Source organism: Syngnathoides biaculeatus, chromosome 3 (genome assembly GCF_019802595.1).
Source record: "Syngnathoides biaculeatus isolate LvHL_M chromosome 3, ASM1980259v1, whole genome shotgun sequence".
NCBI lineage: Eukaryota > Metazoa > Chordata > Actinopteri > Syngnathiformes > Syngnathidae > Syngnathoides > Syngnathoides biaculeatus.
In genome coordinates this window covers 14,238,257-14,255,497 of record NC_084642.1, presented here as the reverse complement: position 1 = coordinate 14,255,497, position 17,241 = coordinate 14,238,257, and the positions used below count along the sequence as shown (strand labels likewise).

Genomic DNA, 17,241 nt, shown 5'->3' with positions numbered 1-17,241 from the left:
GGCTCATTTGAGAACAAAGCGTATAAAAAAAAAACAAAAAAAAAACTGTCGCAGAGGTTTAAGGAGATTGTGCGGCTGGAATTGCTTCAGTGTACGTACAGTGGAGAGGACTCAGTTCTCTTTTTTTTCCCCCAATCATAGTTAATGAATGGGAGTTTATGTAAATCCAGGGGTCATTAATTTAAAAATTGGTATGTGTACTGAATACTAGCTGAAAAGATCAATGAATTCCGGCAAAGGTTAACGTGGCCGAATGCTTCCTCTTTCACGAGCCGTCAGAACAGTAGTCTTTTTTTTCCCAATCATAGTTTATGAATGAGAGTTCATGTAAATCAAGGGGTTATTTATTTAAATATTGGTATTTGTGTTGAATACTACCTGAAAAGATGGATGGATTCCGATTAACGTGTGGCCAAAGGCTTCCGCGTTCACGAGCAGTCAAAACCGTCACTATGTGGGATTTATTCCTGATGAGAACAGATCCAGCAACGAAGTATTTGTATGCGTCCAGACTTCCATACGCTTTCAAACCTGTGTAAATCTCCACGACTCACTCACCAGATCCATGTGTACATCCAGTTGTCCAAGACAAGCGGAAGCGAATTAACAGTCCAATTTCTTATCGGCGAGAACATCGACTTCGGCATTAAATACGGGTCTTTTATGCTGAGTTTATCTAATTTTTCCACATACCTTTGTTTGTTTTCACCTTCTAAATGTCTAACAATATCAGACAAGACTCTGGGCGTCGTGTTATAAGACATTTTTGTGTCATCTCCAACCAACTTAGCATTGAACAATGCTTTCCTAGACTGGCAATATGCCCAGTCAAGTGATTTCGATGACGTAGCTGCACGAGCTCTATGGAGGCAAAGATCTCACACAGATATTAAGAGTAAAGTGAGTTGGGATCATCAATGTTATATGTATACTTTTTGTGATTTTTATAAATGTAACGTGTCATTTGGCTCAGTAAATATTGGGAAAGACTGTATGGCATCAAGTCGGCTCAAATGTGCCTAAAAAATACTCCACCCCCTCAAAAAAAAAAAAATCTTTACTGGAAGTGTATCACTTTCAATTCCCTTTCATAAATGGTTTGGTCTGCTTTAAATATTTACTTAAAGGCCAATGTGTGTCAATCTACATTGATCTGAGGTCATTCTGATTAAAGTCCACCGTGAATTTTGTTGTGAGAGTTTTCTGTTTTGTTAATGCTGCTCTGTGCACCTGAGGCCCTCGGCCCCAGCATTGTCCCTTCACACCCCTTTTGTGTTGCACTTCTGAGCGGTCGTCAGCCTGGCCCCCCTAAGGGGAGTGCGGACTTTGAGAGGTAGCGGAGCAGGTGAGGGTAAAATTTCTCTCCTACTAGTCTGTGAGGGGTGGGCTAGACAGATGAAGAGGTGGGGAAGGAAGGCTAGTGGGGGGTTGGGGATTTAGCTCCTCACAAAGCATCTTTTATGAGTCTAAGACAAGCTGTTGCAGACCACTGGGATGAGGCGGCCATACAGGTAACAGGAGAAAGCAAAAGAAACCCTTTTACAGCCATTAAGAAAGTTGGATTCTGAGGCATGTGTGGCCCCAAAACAAAAAGCTTTTCACAATGATTCATGCATGTAGTGTGAAAAGGAGAACATTTTAAAATCTGACCTCCAGCAATCTTGAGAAATTCTTCTCCTGTGGCCTTATAGACCTAAAAAGACAAGGAAGGTGGATTTAGGTCTTAAACATAAAAGACTGAATATTATCAATATAAATAGATAAAATAAATGCAGCGTGCATTGCTTTTAGATATTAATTTTGGTATCCTTTGGAGTACATCTTTGTGGTACCACCCAGAATCTTTATTACACCACCAAAGTCCCAACAGGCAGAGAAAACACAGCAGCACTCCAACTAGATTGAGGAGGAAGGTTCTGCTGCTGCCATCATCTCTCCTCATAAACAGGGACACGTCGGTTACGCATTTAACGGTATACCAGTTTGAAAACCGCGAAAACCTTTGATTACCGGCATACGTTTTAAGTTGACGTAATAAAGAGTGCAAGCCACGGCTAGTATGCACTCCACTGTGTTATGAGTTCTAAACAGTAGAGATGAGTCAGTTGCCAACGAAATGGCTTCAAGATCTGTCTCTTTGACTCAAGAGCCGGCTGCCATATCCACTTAAAAATGAGCCCCCATGTGATTGGTCAATATGTGTGTTTCTGTCTCTCTCTCCTTGAGCAAAGATGGGGAGGGGTGGGAACACACAAACAGTAAGGACGATGAGTGAGGAAAAGACTAAATGGCCATAAAACAAAAGACAAACATGCTGGTCAGGAATAGTTACAAAAATGAGTGATACCAGGAAAAAGAGACAAATCTGGATTTTTCAACTTCAGTGAGAATACAAGAGCAATGTAAACTTTGTAGGAAGAAAAAAAAAAAATCTACCAGGCTGGCTGCACAACGTACTTAGGATGCAACGAGAATAATTTGGGAGAGGGGGGGAGCGTCTGAATTTGGTATTAAGGTTCCAGGGTGTCTAAAGCACATTGTAGCTATGTCAGTAATGGAAGATAAAGATACACAATTTTCTATTTTTTGCAAAATAAATAAATGAAATTTAAAAAAAAATCTAAAGAGCCGTCTCTTTTCAGTGAGCCAATCTAAAAAGAGTCTGTTCTCTAAAAAGACTACCAAACTACCACGACCAAACTGTCCACCCCCTGCTGCAAAATGACAGGGTTCTCCAGTCAGGATGTACGCTACAATGATTGGGTGCTTGCAGTTAAGCATCCTGGAGAACAAATGTGGACATAGTAAACACACAGGCAACCGACACACTCTTCTAGCTCCTAGTGTGGAGTTATGCATCAACATGGATATAAAAATCTAAATTGTAGCATTATTTGATATTTTAAGGACTAGTAGTAGTAGCAGCAGTAATTGTGATGGTCTGTTTTTTTTACATAAAATCAATTACATCATGTAAAACTGTTCAAATTTGTTTAATCACATACTCCATTTCCAAAGCGCATTTTATTTGCAGCAGAGATAACACACAGTTTTAGGCTATATTTAAATCTATTTTTTTCTTCTTTATGGGATATTAGTAGCACTAATGGCAAAGGTGTCAAACAAAGGAAGGATCTCTCCATAAACGCTTGCGCAGCTGGATGTTTAAAACAATATAAAACATTGCTAAATCGAATTTGTAGATTACAATAATGATAAATCAAATGTAGTACAATAATTTTATTAAAAAATATATTAACCAGTATTTGATTTAAGTTAATGCATTTCACATTTGGTGTTTTTCTAACAAAGAAATATGTTGTGATTATTGCTACATTTGATATAGACCATGTATTTTAATTAATGTTTTTTGTTTTGTTTTTTTTAAGAAAGAATCCAAGTATTTGTCTTGTTAAGATGAAGGTTTTCCTCGCTTACGGCAATGCTTTAACTCTCATAAAGCCTGGAGAAACCTATTAAATGGCTCCACCAAGACGATACTAAAGTTCCACGTTTTACAGTGATGCAGCCCTGCAGCATAGCTTTAGGCTTTTGTCATCTGACATAAGGTATTTAAGAGTCTCCCACTGTTCAGCACTTAAACACGAAAGGAACATATGACTATTAGAAGTGCAGTTAAATACTTGGGCAAGCTGACCTCAATGTAGCGGCTGCCCATGTGGTGCTTGTGGCGCTCCAGTGCCAGGTCTCTGTGTTCTGAGTTGATGAAGCGAACCAATGCCTCGCCGTTCCTTCTGCCCTGAGCATTGAGGCATAAGGCCACACCCCCTCTGAAACACATCAATAACTTATATAACTAATATCAATGAAACTCACTACAAAAATTATACATAATCAACTACATTCATTCATTGATTTATTTTCCGAACAGTTTACCCTAACTAGCGTCGCGAGCATGCTGATGCTTCCCCAGCTGACTCAGGGCAAGACCCTGAACAGGTCGCCAGACGATCACAACAATCACACAAACACACTCACATTCACGGGCAATTTTTCAATCTTCAATTAACATACTATGCAACTTTTTGGGATGCTGGAGGAAATCAGAGAACTCTAAGAAAACTTATGCAGGCACGGCAAGAACATGCAAATTCCACACAGACGAGGCCAGATTTGAACCCAGGTTCTGAGAAATTTGAGGCAGATATGTCAACCAGTCGCTCATCGTGGTATCAAGTCTAACTTACTTGGCTATATTGAGGCCTTTGAAGAAGCGAGCAATGTCTTGGTCTGAAGACTGCCATGGAAGTCCTCGCGCTCTGATGATCGTCTCATTGTCCACTGGCTCTGTCTTACTGCTGCAAGTAAACAGAGCACTGGAATTCAACTGAGAGTACGTGTTACAAGAAGCAGCAACGCACAGTATGGTCAACGAGGTTAATTGCAGTTATTGATGAAAAAGGATTTGCACAATTCCAAATGTATGATGAAATTTGTTCGTAAGCCAATTGTCCAAATACCTAAAAGTTAATGCTAAAGCAAAGGAAATATATTTGCATAGCTCATTTCATACACAAGGTAAATCAATGTCCTTTACATGATTAAAGGCATTTTGAAAACTGAAAAAAAATAAGTGGATTTAAAAGCGTACAATGCAAGAAATATTTAAAAATGGAAATACTCTAAAAAGCATGAGAAGAAAAGTTAACCCATTTTTAAAAACATTCACACTTTGGGCTGATATCAATTTTGTTCGCAGCTTATACCGTGTGTGGACAGGATAATAGCTAAATGCTGCTTCACCATGTTTGCTTTGGATTCTGCGCTCCACTATTTGACCCGAGTGTCAATCTCAGAGCCCGACTGAGTTTATATTTCATTAGCATTTCTTTCATCTATTCAGGACCTAAACCATTTAGTGATTTATAGATCAGTAGCAGAAATTTTAAAATCAATTCTGAAGCTCACTGGAAGTCAGTAAAAATCCCTCAGAATTGGAGTTATATGCTCTAATCTTTGTTCTTGTCAGTCCACGAGCTGCAGAATTCTGAATGAGTTGCAGCTGTTTGTTTTTTTTGGGGAGTTCAGTCAGAAGACCATTACAATCGTCAAGTCTACTAAAAGCATGGATGAGCTTCTCCTGGTCTACTTGACAAATACAAGCCTTGACTCTGGATATGTTCTTCTGATGGTAAAAGGCAGTTTTAGTAATTTAATCGATTTGATGGGACAGAACACCAAGGTTTCAGACTTGGTCTTTGGTTTTTAAAGATATTGAATCCAGGTATTTACTAACAACAATCCGCTTTTATTTATTGCCAAAAAAAGTTATCAGTTTTGTTGTGGTTTAGTTAAAGAAAATTAAGGGTCATCCAGTTATTTATCTGCTTTTGACAGTGACACAATATCTCATTTGAACTGTAATCATTGGAGAGACAGGTAAATATAACTGTGTCATCTGCGTAGTTATGACAGTCAAAATTAAAGTTCTGAAGAATTTATCACAAAGGTAGCAAATACAGGCTGAACAAGAGGAGTCAAAGAACAGACCCATCCCATGGGTCATTCCCATTTGTTGAGTTTGAGCACTTCCAATGGCTACAGAAAAACTCCTTTTCTCCCGGTAGGCCCTGAACCATTTAAGAACTGTTGCATTTAGTCCCACAGATTTCCAATCTGTTCAGGAGTATATGATCATCTACCGTATCAAAAGCCACACTCAGATCCAATAAGACCAAAATTGACCTTTATTGAGTCAGTATGTAACCTTATATCATTTTGCACTTTGATAAGAACTGAAGAGGCAATGGCTGAGTCAATTAGGGTTCCATATATGCATACACACACAAAAAAAACTTGGCAAAAGGTACAATATATAATGATGGACTTAAACACCATACAAGGTTATCTATACATTTCAATCAAGATGTTCGACTGAAATTATGTAAAGTCTCATGGTGGTATGTGACAAACGGATAAGCACTTAACGCCAAAGTTTTAAGTGCTTCAATAACATGCGCTACTGTTCCTGCTGAAAATCAAATCAACTATTTTAGCCCCACAGCCTGGTTCAAGGTAAATATAACAGGAACAAGATGGCTGTGAGTCCAAAGGCTTCTACTTACCACGTGCCAGAATCAAATTTGTATTTCACTGTCTCCACACAGGAAAAGCTGTGATCTAAATGGAAGAAGAAAAATAAATAAATAAATTGAAATACATCAAAACACTACCATCCAGGAAACGTTCACTTCTCAAGTGTACATACTTCCTGTTGATATACAGGTCGGGCTAGTTGTGCTCAAACAAGCATGACAGGTTGTGGGCCAAAAGTGACAATTACATGAACCCAAACGATCAGGTAATTAACTATTTGCTCACAGCCCACGTCACTTAAATTATGTTCTGATAGTACCGTTGTCCTTCTGCACATGTATGGTTTCTTGTGAATCTCCAGAGGTTCGTAGCTTAAATAAAGCACTTTACCAGACTCATGTTTATGCCAAGACTGGTGGATACTTACTATAAGGCTCAGCCAGCATTCGGAGGGTTAACTGCACCATGCTTCTCACTTCTCTTACTCCCATCAGCTGTTCCGATACTGCAGCTACACCTACATCTGCACACCCAGTTAAAGAGAGTACCCTTTTCTTTGTTTTCATTGACATACTTAGAGACCTTGGCAAAGAGTTAACAACCCTCCATATTTAATTTCTCTGCATTTCACCAGAAAATAAAAAAGAAAAAGGATACGTTCTAACATGGAAGGGAGCTCCAGCTTGTTTGCAGGGCCGGCGTTGGGACAACATTTCTCAAACTCTTTTCTCAAGTCCACAAACGAGAAGAAACACTCAGGAAGGACAAGATTCTGAGGGGGCGGGAAACCAGAATATGCTGACATCATGCATCATTTAAAAAAAAAAAAAAAGTGAATACAAATTATAATTACTAAAGTTGGAATTATAAAATAATGAAACCGAAGGTAAAAATAGAGTTTTCCCAGCACAAAAGGGCCAGATATTTTAATCTAATACTGCAAAATAACAGTGTGTTTTGACACTTTCACACTAATTTTGAGCGCAAGCGTCTCAAGATGGACATGTTATTGTTTTGCATAATGGTAAAAAGGCAACGCGGCAAGGCTCCACAAATGCAACAACTGGTTTGTTTGGTATTTGAGGAAGGAGCTACTGCCGCAGCTTTATTTCCTTACACAATACCACACCATCACATACAGCAATGCTTTAGAACAGAAGTGTAAAAATTTTTTTGTCACTGGCCGTATTTTGTCATTTTTTTCACAGGGCACATTGTAGTTCAGGTTTCCCTTCAGAGGGCCATTATTACTGTGAAACCATAAAAACCTTTAACACGTCATCATATTTATAAATGAAATTGCAAATTTTGATACAAATTTTAGCAAGAATCATGCCATCGGGGCACAGAGAAAGGATGACGAACTTAATCATCATTTTATCTGGATTCATTTCTCAATACTTTATCTGGAAATATTACAAGTTCAGATCTCTTCCCAGAACGTCTGCCTGTCGCTTTTATTACATGCACAAGTAATGAGAGTGAACATAAAGTAAAACAGGTGTTGAGGTTTTTTTTGGTGTGTGCGTTTGTTTTACAGTGTGAAACACTATTTACCTTTTTAGAAGCCTCAGGGTGGAGGGCCTGTCGGATGACAAGGGGACTGTTAACACAAAGAGTATAAGAGTTCCTTTCGAGATTCTTCAATTCCGATGCCACCAACTGCTGGAACTGCAAAACCAACCACAGACAAAAATGTATTTGAAATTTCTGAGTTTCAGTCATTATATCTACACTCCTGTACGTGTACACACACACACACACACACACACACACACACACACACACACGATCGGTGAGTTCGGTATCGGCCAATCATGAGCAGTTTATGCTGATCGGGTGATCAACTTGATAATAGCTTGATCATAATTCGCCAGTCTGATCAATGACATCATTCATCAGCACCACAAAAGTCATTTACTCCGCATCGCTATTGTGCCCAGTATATTTGAAGACAAAAGTTTTCTTAAGCATTCTCGCTGAACTGAGAACTGTAAATAATTGGCAGGCAGTAATTGTTAAAAATAACTTCAAATTGATGGAAGCATGGGGGAGACGAGACTGCTGAGAGACAGAACTTAATCCGCGGATCAAACTACAAGAAATTTGCTCTCACGATTGTACCATGTCAGACAACTGCAATAAAAGATTGTATTCCGATACCACCGCATCCCGTTTCTTGCTCATCTTGCCGAATCAAATGTGACTCATTACCTTGGAGATGACAAATGGATCGCGCTGACTATATTATAAGAAAATGAGGGGGGGATTTGTAGTCACCAGTGCTAAGAACAGGAGAGGATGTTCGTGGAAGGCATAGGTGACAAAATCAAACTCAAAGCCTAGGGCCACATTTTATCTGGCCCGCAAAAGGAAATCATGAGCGCCAACTTCCATAATTCTTCATATAAATCTGAACAAAAACTCAAAACAATCATATTTAATGAACAATAATGCTGAGATATGGCATTTTCTGCTACCAATCCCCTTTTGAAAGTAACTTGATCACTAGTTGAGCAAAATATTATTCAGATTTTGAAGCTAGTTTTGTTGTGTATATGAGGGCATATGATGAGGTATGGTTTCACTGTTGTAACGACCTTAAGAGGGAAATTGAAACGATACTGCAGCCCTCAACAAAAATGAGTTTGACACCCCGAGTGGCTTGCTTGAGGTATTTTTATATACAATACAGCTCGCAAGCAGGAAAAACGTTGCAGAGCTTACCAAGCTAATTCTGGCACTAGAGGTTGTGTGTAAATGACTGTTGAACAAATGATATTGACCAGAGCAGTGAATTCCATCCTTTTTGGAGCCAACTCACCCTTTTTTTCACAGCACACCAAAAAAAAAAAAAAAAAAAAAAAAAAAAAAAAAAAAGAGTCAGATAAATTAGATACATTATTTGCTGGACGTACTTACTGACATCTAATAGAAGACCCATACTTTGTTATGTCTGTCACGATGCCTCACTGGCATAAATAGATGAAGATACGTTATTTATTGTAAATGTATAGATTTTTTAGCAGTTAAGTACACATGTATACACAGTAAATGAACTGATCTTTTAAATACTCATTGCTCTGTCTTGGGATCGGATCAGTCGTCGTTTGCTTAAACTTGCTGATTGGTCACAAAAATCCTGACTGTGTAACGCCTAATTTTATATATATATATATATATATATATATATATATATATATATATATATATATATATATATATATATAAAATACACATATACATACGGTGTCACAAAAAATGTTTACACACTTTAAATATTTGTAAATTGTTTTACGTTAAAAATTATTCGAATGATAATCGACAAGTTTACAATTATTTAAGTGTGTATACATATATGTGTGTGCGTGTATAAATGGTTGACTTTTGCAATATGATTGTAAAAGTGTTGTCGTGACAGTCAACTGCTGTGAAAACAGTGACAAAGAGAAAAATGAAAATGAAATAAAGGGACTTCAATTTTAAGGGCAAACCAGTGAAGGCAGTGCAGTGTTTGAGATTTGGATTGTGTGCGTTTGTTGTCGCAAACAAGGCTCGTCTGACAGGTTTTAGTGGGGGCGGTGAGCGTTTACGCTTGTCAAGAAGCCATACAAAGCTGACCCGCCTTTTTCATGTGATGCTCACACCCAATCCTCAACACCAGCATCCCATATCATATCTGCCTTTTATTTTAACTCACACACACACACACAACACACACACACACACACACACACACACACACTGTGTTGTGTCAACCTAACGCTACTTAATACCAACATACAAATATGATATCCTGCATTATTGTAGTTTCTTAAGTTGTATTTTATCTCTTATTTAAGGTCACATGAAGTTTTGTCATAGCTGCAAGGATGCTATAAGATTAATAACTGACAATGTTGAACAAAACCTTTTATCTCCGTAAAGACCATGGTCCTCAGTCGGAAAATGGTTGCGTACCCTCTCCTGATCGGGGATGAGAACCTGCCCCAAGTGGAGGAGTTCAAGTATCTTGGGGTCTTGTTTACGAGTGAGGGAACAATGGAGCGAGAGATCGACAGGTGCATCGGTGCAGCATCTGCAGTGATCTGGACTTTGCATCGGTCCATTGTCGTAAAAAGGGAGCCAAGTTGAAAGGCGAAGCTCTCAACTTACCAGTCGATCTCCGTTCCTACTATGGTCACGAGCTGTGGGTCGTGACTGAAAGAACAAGATCCTGAATACAAGCGGCCGAAATTACAGTAGTTTCCTCCGCAGGGTGTCCAGGCTCTCCCTTAGAGATAGGGTGAGTGTCAAGCGACTGCTCCTCTGCATTGAGAGGAGCCAGATGAGGTGGCTGGGGCATCTGATTCAGATACCTCCCTGGTAAGATGTTATAGGTACGTCCAACCGGGAAGAGACCCCGGGGATGACCCAACACACGCTGGAGAGATCATGTCTCTCGGCTGGCCTGAAAAATGCCTCGGGATCCCCCTGGAAGAGTTAAATGAAGTGGCCGGAGAAATGGAAGTCTGGACGCAAAGCCATTGCCCCCGCAACTTGAAACCGAAAAGCAGTAAAAGATGGCTGGATCTGCATAAAGAGACAATTAAATAACTCTGATTTTCAACTTGCTTATATTTCTTATTTTTGAATTTGGGTCTTCAGATGACAGTTTGGCAAACCCTGGCTGAGTGAACTGGGAAGAACATTCTGCCCTCTGAATCCCTACAGCTGCAATAGATGACAATATAAATTATGCCCAGTGAAACTGTCTGACAGGCAGGAGTCTCGCATGGCCAGGGGCTACATTTGACTGATCATCAGAAAGCAATTACAGGTGCATGTATGGGCCCGTTTCTCAGCACAGAAAATGCAAGACCACGAAGCAATGCCCAACAAATAACAAACGAGGAGGGGAACATTCAAATGGTTTTGACCAGAAAGTGCCTCAGTAAAGATAAAGCATCAAAGTTGTCAAATGGCTCCAGTGAGTGTTTAATTTAATCTAATTTCATGAGCAGAGTTAGCCACAACATGGAGTGCAAAGATTGATTCAATATGTCCTTGGGTTCTCACTGTTGAGGGATCACCATCAGTAACTACAGCTACCGAACGGAGACAATTTCAGAAGATGCCGCTGTTACAAATTAAATGAAAATTTTTCCCATTTCCAAAAGCAAATGGAGTTGCTCATAGTTTCACACAAACAAAGACTTGCACATAGCAACATAAGGCTTGCCAAATTATTAAAGCAGGTTGGCAGACAAAAATAAAGTTCTTGAGAAGCTACAACACACTTTGACCATTTTGTCAAACTGAACAAAAGATGTTGAAATTTTGAACCAACATGACCGCAAGAGAGACAAGGACACGTAAAGAGCTTTCCACTCAAATCAGCCATGTACACTGGACATAAATCTGCATAGTGGTTAACATAAAAACATTGGAAAAACTAAAGTCGAACACGCCTGAGACTGTACTGCTCTGAATTTGACTCAAACGTCCTGAAAAATATTCTTCAAAAGTCACCAAACTTTAGAGTTGAAACCACCACGAAGCATATCATGCACAACTCATTTGAGGATTTCTGTAACGCTCCAACAGGAGGGCCACCATGTTGGATGTCAGCACATCACACAAGAACTCAGTCCAATAGAAGAGAGCTCTGTTCAGTGAGCATCAAGATTTACCGGACATGTTCTTCCACTAACTGTCTCCACAATGATTGTTTAGAAGAAGAAAAAAAAAATGTAAGAAGAGACGTAGAAAGCTTCCTCACAATTCAGACAGATTTCATTCCAACACGCTTGAGCCGACAAGGTATTTTCACAAATGAGTGGGAGAAATGGCCTTTGATTGTACTCCTATCAAAAGTCTCTCTGCAGTGCAGTGTTTTCATGCAGAGGTGAGAAAGGTGGCCTCAGCAAACTGATAAGAGCGTCAGGGTGTGTGATGGAAGTTCAAGTGTTTAAGACATCTAAATAATAATAACCTAAATCACCACCACAAAAGGCATTGGAATGAACTTACATTTAATACTCTTGTGACTTTTAAATCCAACCTTAGTCGGCCAGTGTCCAGCATCTTCATACAAACCGAAAATTAGGTCCAAGTACACGAACGGGTTAAACTTAAGCAGGCAATCTTCCCTAGCATGTCATTTGTATTGTGAGGTGAACAACAATTGAATTTAAAAAAAAAAAAAAAAAAAGATATGATTTTAAACTTTCCTTGTTTTTCTTCATCTATCTCCTGTATGTGGCTGTTCTTGTAAATAGGATTTATCGTCAATAAAGTCAAGAGTAAATAAGTTACTTGAGATATGGATCTTTTCACTGAAGAACAAGCATTTCAACTTTATAGAGTGGTTTGAACACAACCAAATGTAAAATGGAAATTCAACATCCAAATGACTAATGCTTGAAAACAGTGTTTTGTTTGGTTGTTTTTGTTTGATTTTATGACACACCCAGCAGAAATGATAGCCTCTGACTTTGACTTCTTGACTATTCACCTGCTGGACTTGCCTGAAAATCCCCTTGGAATCTGGGTGAGCTGTACAAACGTTGCAAAACATTTTTGCTGCATTTACTAAAAAGATAGAAGAGTGATTGAGTTTCACCCCAAGAACAAGGTGCCTGCATCTCTACACAGGCTGTGACATGATGCAAATGTGGTTAGCAAGAACCAAACGTATGCTGTCATCACTGCGGGCATGTTCATAAAATGACACAATACAGGTAGATGATTGAGGCTGTAAAATCTGAATACGCAAGTTGCATATTTCAACACTACCACTTCTCACATCGCACGCAGAACTGGTTTTAATTTTTTTATTAACTCTGCAGATACACGCTTTTGTTAAAAACTTTGTAATAATTGTAATTAAATGTTTAAAATAATTACATTCTCAGTGCTTATATATTTATTAAGTGTACAGCTTGAACGCATTTCTAGAGTAGAACAATGTTGTCCACAGTGTATTTGTGTGTAGCTCTACTTCATATAGGTGACAGGTCCTTGTTCCATAAACCTAGTGGAGACTGAAGCAATAGCACCTCTGCCAGTTGCAGCAAAGTAGTACAGAATCAATTGATGATTATGCCCTGATAATCAAAACTTTACTGTTTCGACAAACAACGTGCCAAGAACTTCTGGTTAAGAAGTAAATGATGACTAACAAAAGTGAACAGTGAAAGATAAATGCATGCAGGTCAAAAATCGGTGGGTAAATTAGTCAAAAAAATTATAGTGACAAGTTTTCTTAGCAAGCTAATTTATTTCCTTTTGCAAACTGATTCCACGAAAAACTTTAAAACAAATGTCTAATGTAATTTAGAGTTTTTAGGAACCACTTAAATATTTAATAACATAAATTGAAAACAGCACATTCACAATCACCCCCGAGGTGGTAGCTCATGCATTCAAAGCTCCCGCAGAACTCCTGTTTCATGATCACTAAAGACATTGGAGCAGTTAGTCTTCATTTCAACAAATTGAAATCCAGACAAATTTATCAAATACATTAATTCATCTCACATTTCCTTAATGAAAGAGTAAAAACAAGCTATGAAGGGACCAATAGCAAGAGATTAATGGGTGACACAAAGGAATGAAAAGAACCAAGTGATTGCTTGGGTTAATATTTGAAGGTTCAGCACACAAACTAATCTACAGTGAGGCCTTAACCAGCCCCGTTTGAAACGTTAAGCATTTCACTCTGAGAAAGAATACAAAGCAGCGGTAGCATTAAGGCCATGATCATGAGAGACTTTCAAGGCGGGGGGTTGACGAAAGGAGGACCCAGTGAAAACAAACAAGGTTGCTCAAAAAACATTTGACAACATAAGCATTATTGGCTGAACACACGTAGGTAACAAGGAGCATGGCAGAGAAATTATATCTACCACGCCTTCTTTAAGACCCACTAACTGTCCCCTCCCTTCTCCTCTATCTGTCCTCCAGCCTAAAAGAGAGGTGCGGTTGAAGGTAAACAACCCACCTTCCAGATGTCTCCAGCATGCATCAAGCCAAGACAAGACCGGACCTGTGACTACTCTTAATCTCCAACAACCTCGGGCGATGCGAGCTCCTCAACTTCTTTGCTACACGCTGTCAGAACCCCAACCAACTCCAAAAAAGATCATCAAGGAGATTTGCAGTTCTTATATTACAGCTTCAACAGATCTATGCACAAAACACGGACAACAAGCTCCTCAAATACCATCAAGTGGAATCTGAACAATTTTAACACCCCAAAGTTAATTCGGTTTGTGGGAACTACATCATACAAGACTAGCGCTCGTAGTGATGACAGGCTACAAAGTTAAGGTCACGTGTTTTATTGATTAACCAAATCTACATCAGTACATTTGGATAGTATTTTAACTGTGTTTAGACCAATTTATTGCTAAACCTGGCATCATCTGACATTTATTTCTGTTTAAACTATTGGGATTTGAGTTCTTAATCAGAACTGCAAGAGGTGACCACCACCTGCGTACAAGAGAATTCTAAAACAGGAGGAAAGGGATGAGGAGTTTCACACTCAAATCTTCCTTCCTGCTGTGTTGAAAGAAAATGCTGACTGTCAGGCATGTTTTGCATACATGACACCAGTTTCCAGTGGACCTTTCCGACCTGTCAATCACTCATACAATAATACCCAATCAGATAGCCGCATTGTCTTAACACGCCCCTCTCGCCAAATTGTCTCACAAGCAATGCTGGTTGTCAGTAGCGTGCGCTTGGAAAAGTTAATGTTATGAAGAAAATGGTCCTCAGATGCGCTTGGTGAATGTGCAATTCTGTTGAAAGATATCCTGCTCGGTTACATGGGGCCCAGTTAATTAATTTTTCAAAGCCGAAAACACAGTTGACAAAGTGGCTACGATGGATTAAGGCTTGCAAAAGAGCGCACGTACAACTAAATGTGAACAATAACAAACACAAGGCTGTATGTTCCAAGGTAAGTGAGGGAGAAGTATGTTCTGAGTTTGATTGAATTATCAGTGCTTTATACATTGCAGGAGAACAACTTTCACTTTGTTAGTGTATCTCTGACCTTCTGAATGAAGGGTCTCATGTTTTATGCCGAAGAGTCGGCTTAGTGATACGTAAATGTGTGATGTCATGCAAGAGAAATGTCTATTTGCCTATTTGTATCACATCAGACTTTTAAGACAGAGGACTGGGTTCCATTACGAGCCAAGTCAAATGAATACACCCACTCACTTATAAAGACTACAATGATATTACTCGTGATCTTTACAAGTAAAAAGTAATCACCCTGCTTTACATGCGCAGTACAATTCCATTATTTTATCCTGTTGGATTTCAATATGAAGTTTGTGAGGCGTCAAACTTTTTTTTGCATCGATCACCAACATTTCACTGTAACTCTGACATTGCGTCCTGCTCCGTCCAAAATCTTAATTCCGTGTACAGATCCCTGCGCAAAATAATTGACGCCCTTCTGTAGAACTCTCTTGGACAAGTGTGACGCATGTGGCAAAAAAAAACCATACCCCAATATTATCTGGAATATGTGACAGAGAATCAACTTCAAACATGTTCTGTTCAATCACCATTTTCGAAGGTTGTGGGACATGGCTAAGAGGGAGGAGCTTAAGATCGCCATCGGAAAGGTCTATTGTCATCATGCATCAAATATCAGTACCAAATTCCAGAATACTCCGTTTCTCAATGAAACCACACAGAATTAAGAGCTCTGAAGCAGCTATTTCATGGGGCCTCTTGTTTTACCCATCAATATTGGAGTTTTCAATTCACCCAACATGCACATTTTCAGAATGTAGGAGGCATCTGGAGCACTCAGGGAAAATCCACATGCACATTCAACACAAAATACCTGAGCTAAGATTATTTTTTTTACACTAAGTACAAATGTTTATGTCATCAAAGTAAAGAGTTTACCTTGGAGTGGTGGGGTTGTGAGGACACTCCACTGTCAACATTTAAACACAAAAGACTTTACAAAAAAAATCTTGTGCTCTCTTTAGAGGTTCTGCTGCTGCTTCAACTACGTGCTGTCAGTCATGAATCATTCTGAACACTCCCGAGAGTCTCCAAGACTCACCTGTTGCAGAACTTTATCCAGGGGTTCGGCACTGACGACGTCGTCCAAACTGAGCCCAGTCTCTTCTTTGCACTGATCAGTAAACTCCGAAGTGTCTGGCTTGACAAGACATCTGTGAAGCTCGCCCACCTGAATGGAGCAAACTTTTAGCATTTCATCTCTCCCTGACAGGTGCTACTGCACTTCACAGGCTGCCCTCCCACACAAGAAACTGACAATTAAGAAATAAAATAACGTGGTTGCGAAGGAAAACTAAATAGTCAAGGAACGGCTTGACATGGCAAATCAAAAAGGTGTGCCGTTGGTTAATTTTGGGGGGAATACAAAGAAGTAAAAAAATATATAGAATAAAAAAAAAAAAGCACATCCCCCTCGTGTACCAGCTTGTCGCACACCTGGCCAAAAGGTGAGCTAAAAAGCTAGCATTAGCACACACCGTGTTGATTTGTGTCGAACACACACGATACCGAATTCAAATACACACACGCACGCACACTGCAGTAAAAGAAACCGGACGAACGAACGGGCCGTACCTTTTTCTCACGCAGGTCCACAATTTGCCACACCAAGAGAATTATTTCCCTCTCATCCGAACCCAGTTTACCCCCATTTGCACCAGCTGTTGCCCCAAAGAACACCACCAGAGTATCACTGTGCGAAGCCATCAGGGACCACAAGGGTAAAAACTACAATTAAAGCAAAGATTAAACTAAAAACAACACGAGGGTTCACCTTTTTCCAAGTGATAAGAAGAGCGAACAAAAGGGTCTGGAAACTCAATTGAGGTAAGGGGAGAGAGAGAAAGAATGAAGAAAAAAAGAGGGCAGATTATTTTCATAGGGAGCCACGAAGGAGTTTGCGGCCAGTCACTCTACCTGTTGCTGTACTTGAGAGTTTTCTATCCAGCGATACTGGTTTGACTGGTAAAGAAGGGTGGAAATCCGTGTTTCGTTCATACGAACTCCATAACAAGCCCCGGAGGATTTTTTTTTCCTCCCCCCGTTTTTTTTTTTTTTCTTAGTTACCTGTCTGTGTGTCACTGCCCTTCAGCTAGACTCGTCCCTCAGCTGTTTTCTTATTGGCTGTTTCTCAAAGGTAAGGGT

General features: G+C 39.5%; 1 protein-coding gene across 3 annotated transcripts in view; it reads right to left on the bottom strand.

Moving 5' to 3' along the window:
* Positions 1-17,186, bottom strand: part of esrp2 (epithelial splicing regulatory protein 2) — a 28,675-nt gene extending 11,489 nt beyond the window's left edge. For 2 of the 3 annotated variants that reach the window (XM_061814837.1, XM_061814838.1), the window contains exons 1-10: positions 17,014-17,186; positions 16,672-16,824; positions 16,139-16,267; positions 7,615-7,728; positions 6,715-6,829; positions 6,485-6,580; positions 6,087-6,141; positions 4,209-4,319; positions 3,659-3,791; positions 1,651-1,693 (exon numbers count right to left, since the gene is read on the bottom strand). In XM_061814837.1, the coding sequence (XP_061670821.1) occupies positions 1,651-1,693; positions 3,659-3,791; positions 4,209-4,319; positions 6,087-6,141; positions 6,485-6,580; positions 6,715-6,829; positions 7,615-7,728; positions 16,139-16,267; positions 16,672-16,824; positions 17,014-17,094 (1,030 nt within the window). In that variant the 5' untranslated portion in view covers positions 17,095-17,186. The remainder of the gene's footprint in view (positions 1-1,650; positions 1,694-3,658; positions 3,792-4,208; positions 4,320-6,086; positions 6,142-6,484; positions 6,581-6,714; positions 6,830-7,614; positions 7,729-16,138; positions 16,268-16,671; positions 16,825-17,013) is intronic. The other variant, XM_061814840.1, reaches the window with a different exon arrangement.
* Between the last annotated feature and the right edge of the window lie 55 nt (positions 17,187-17,241).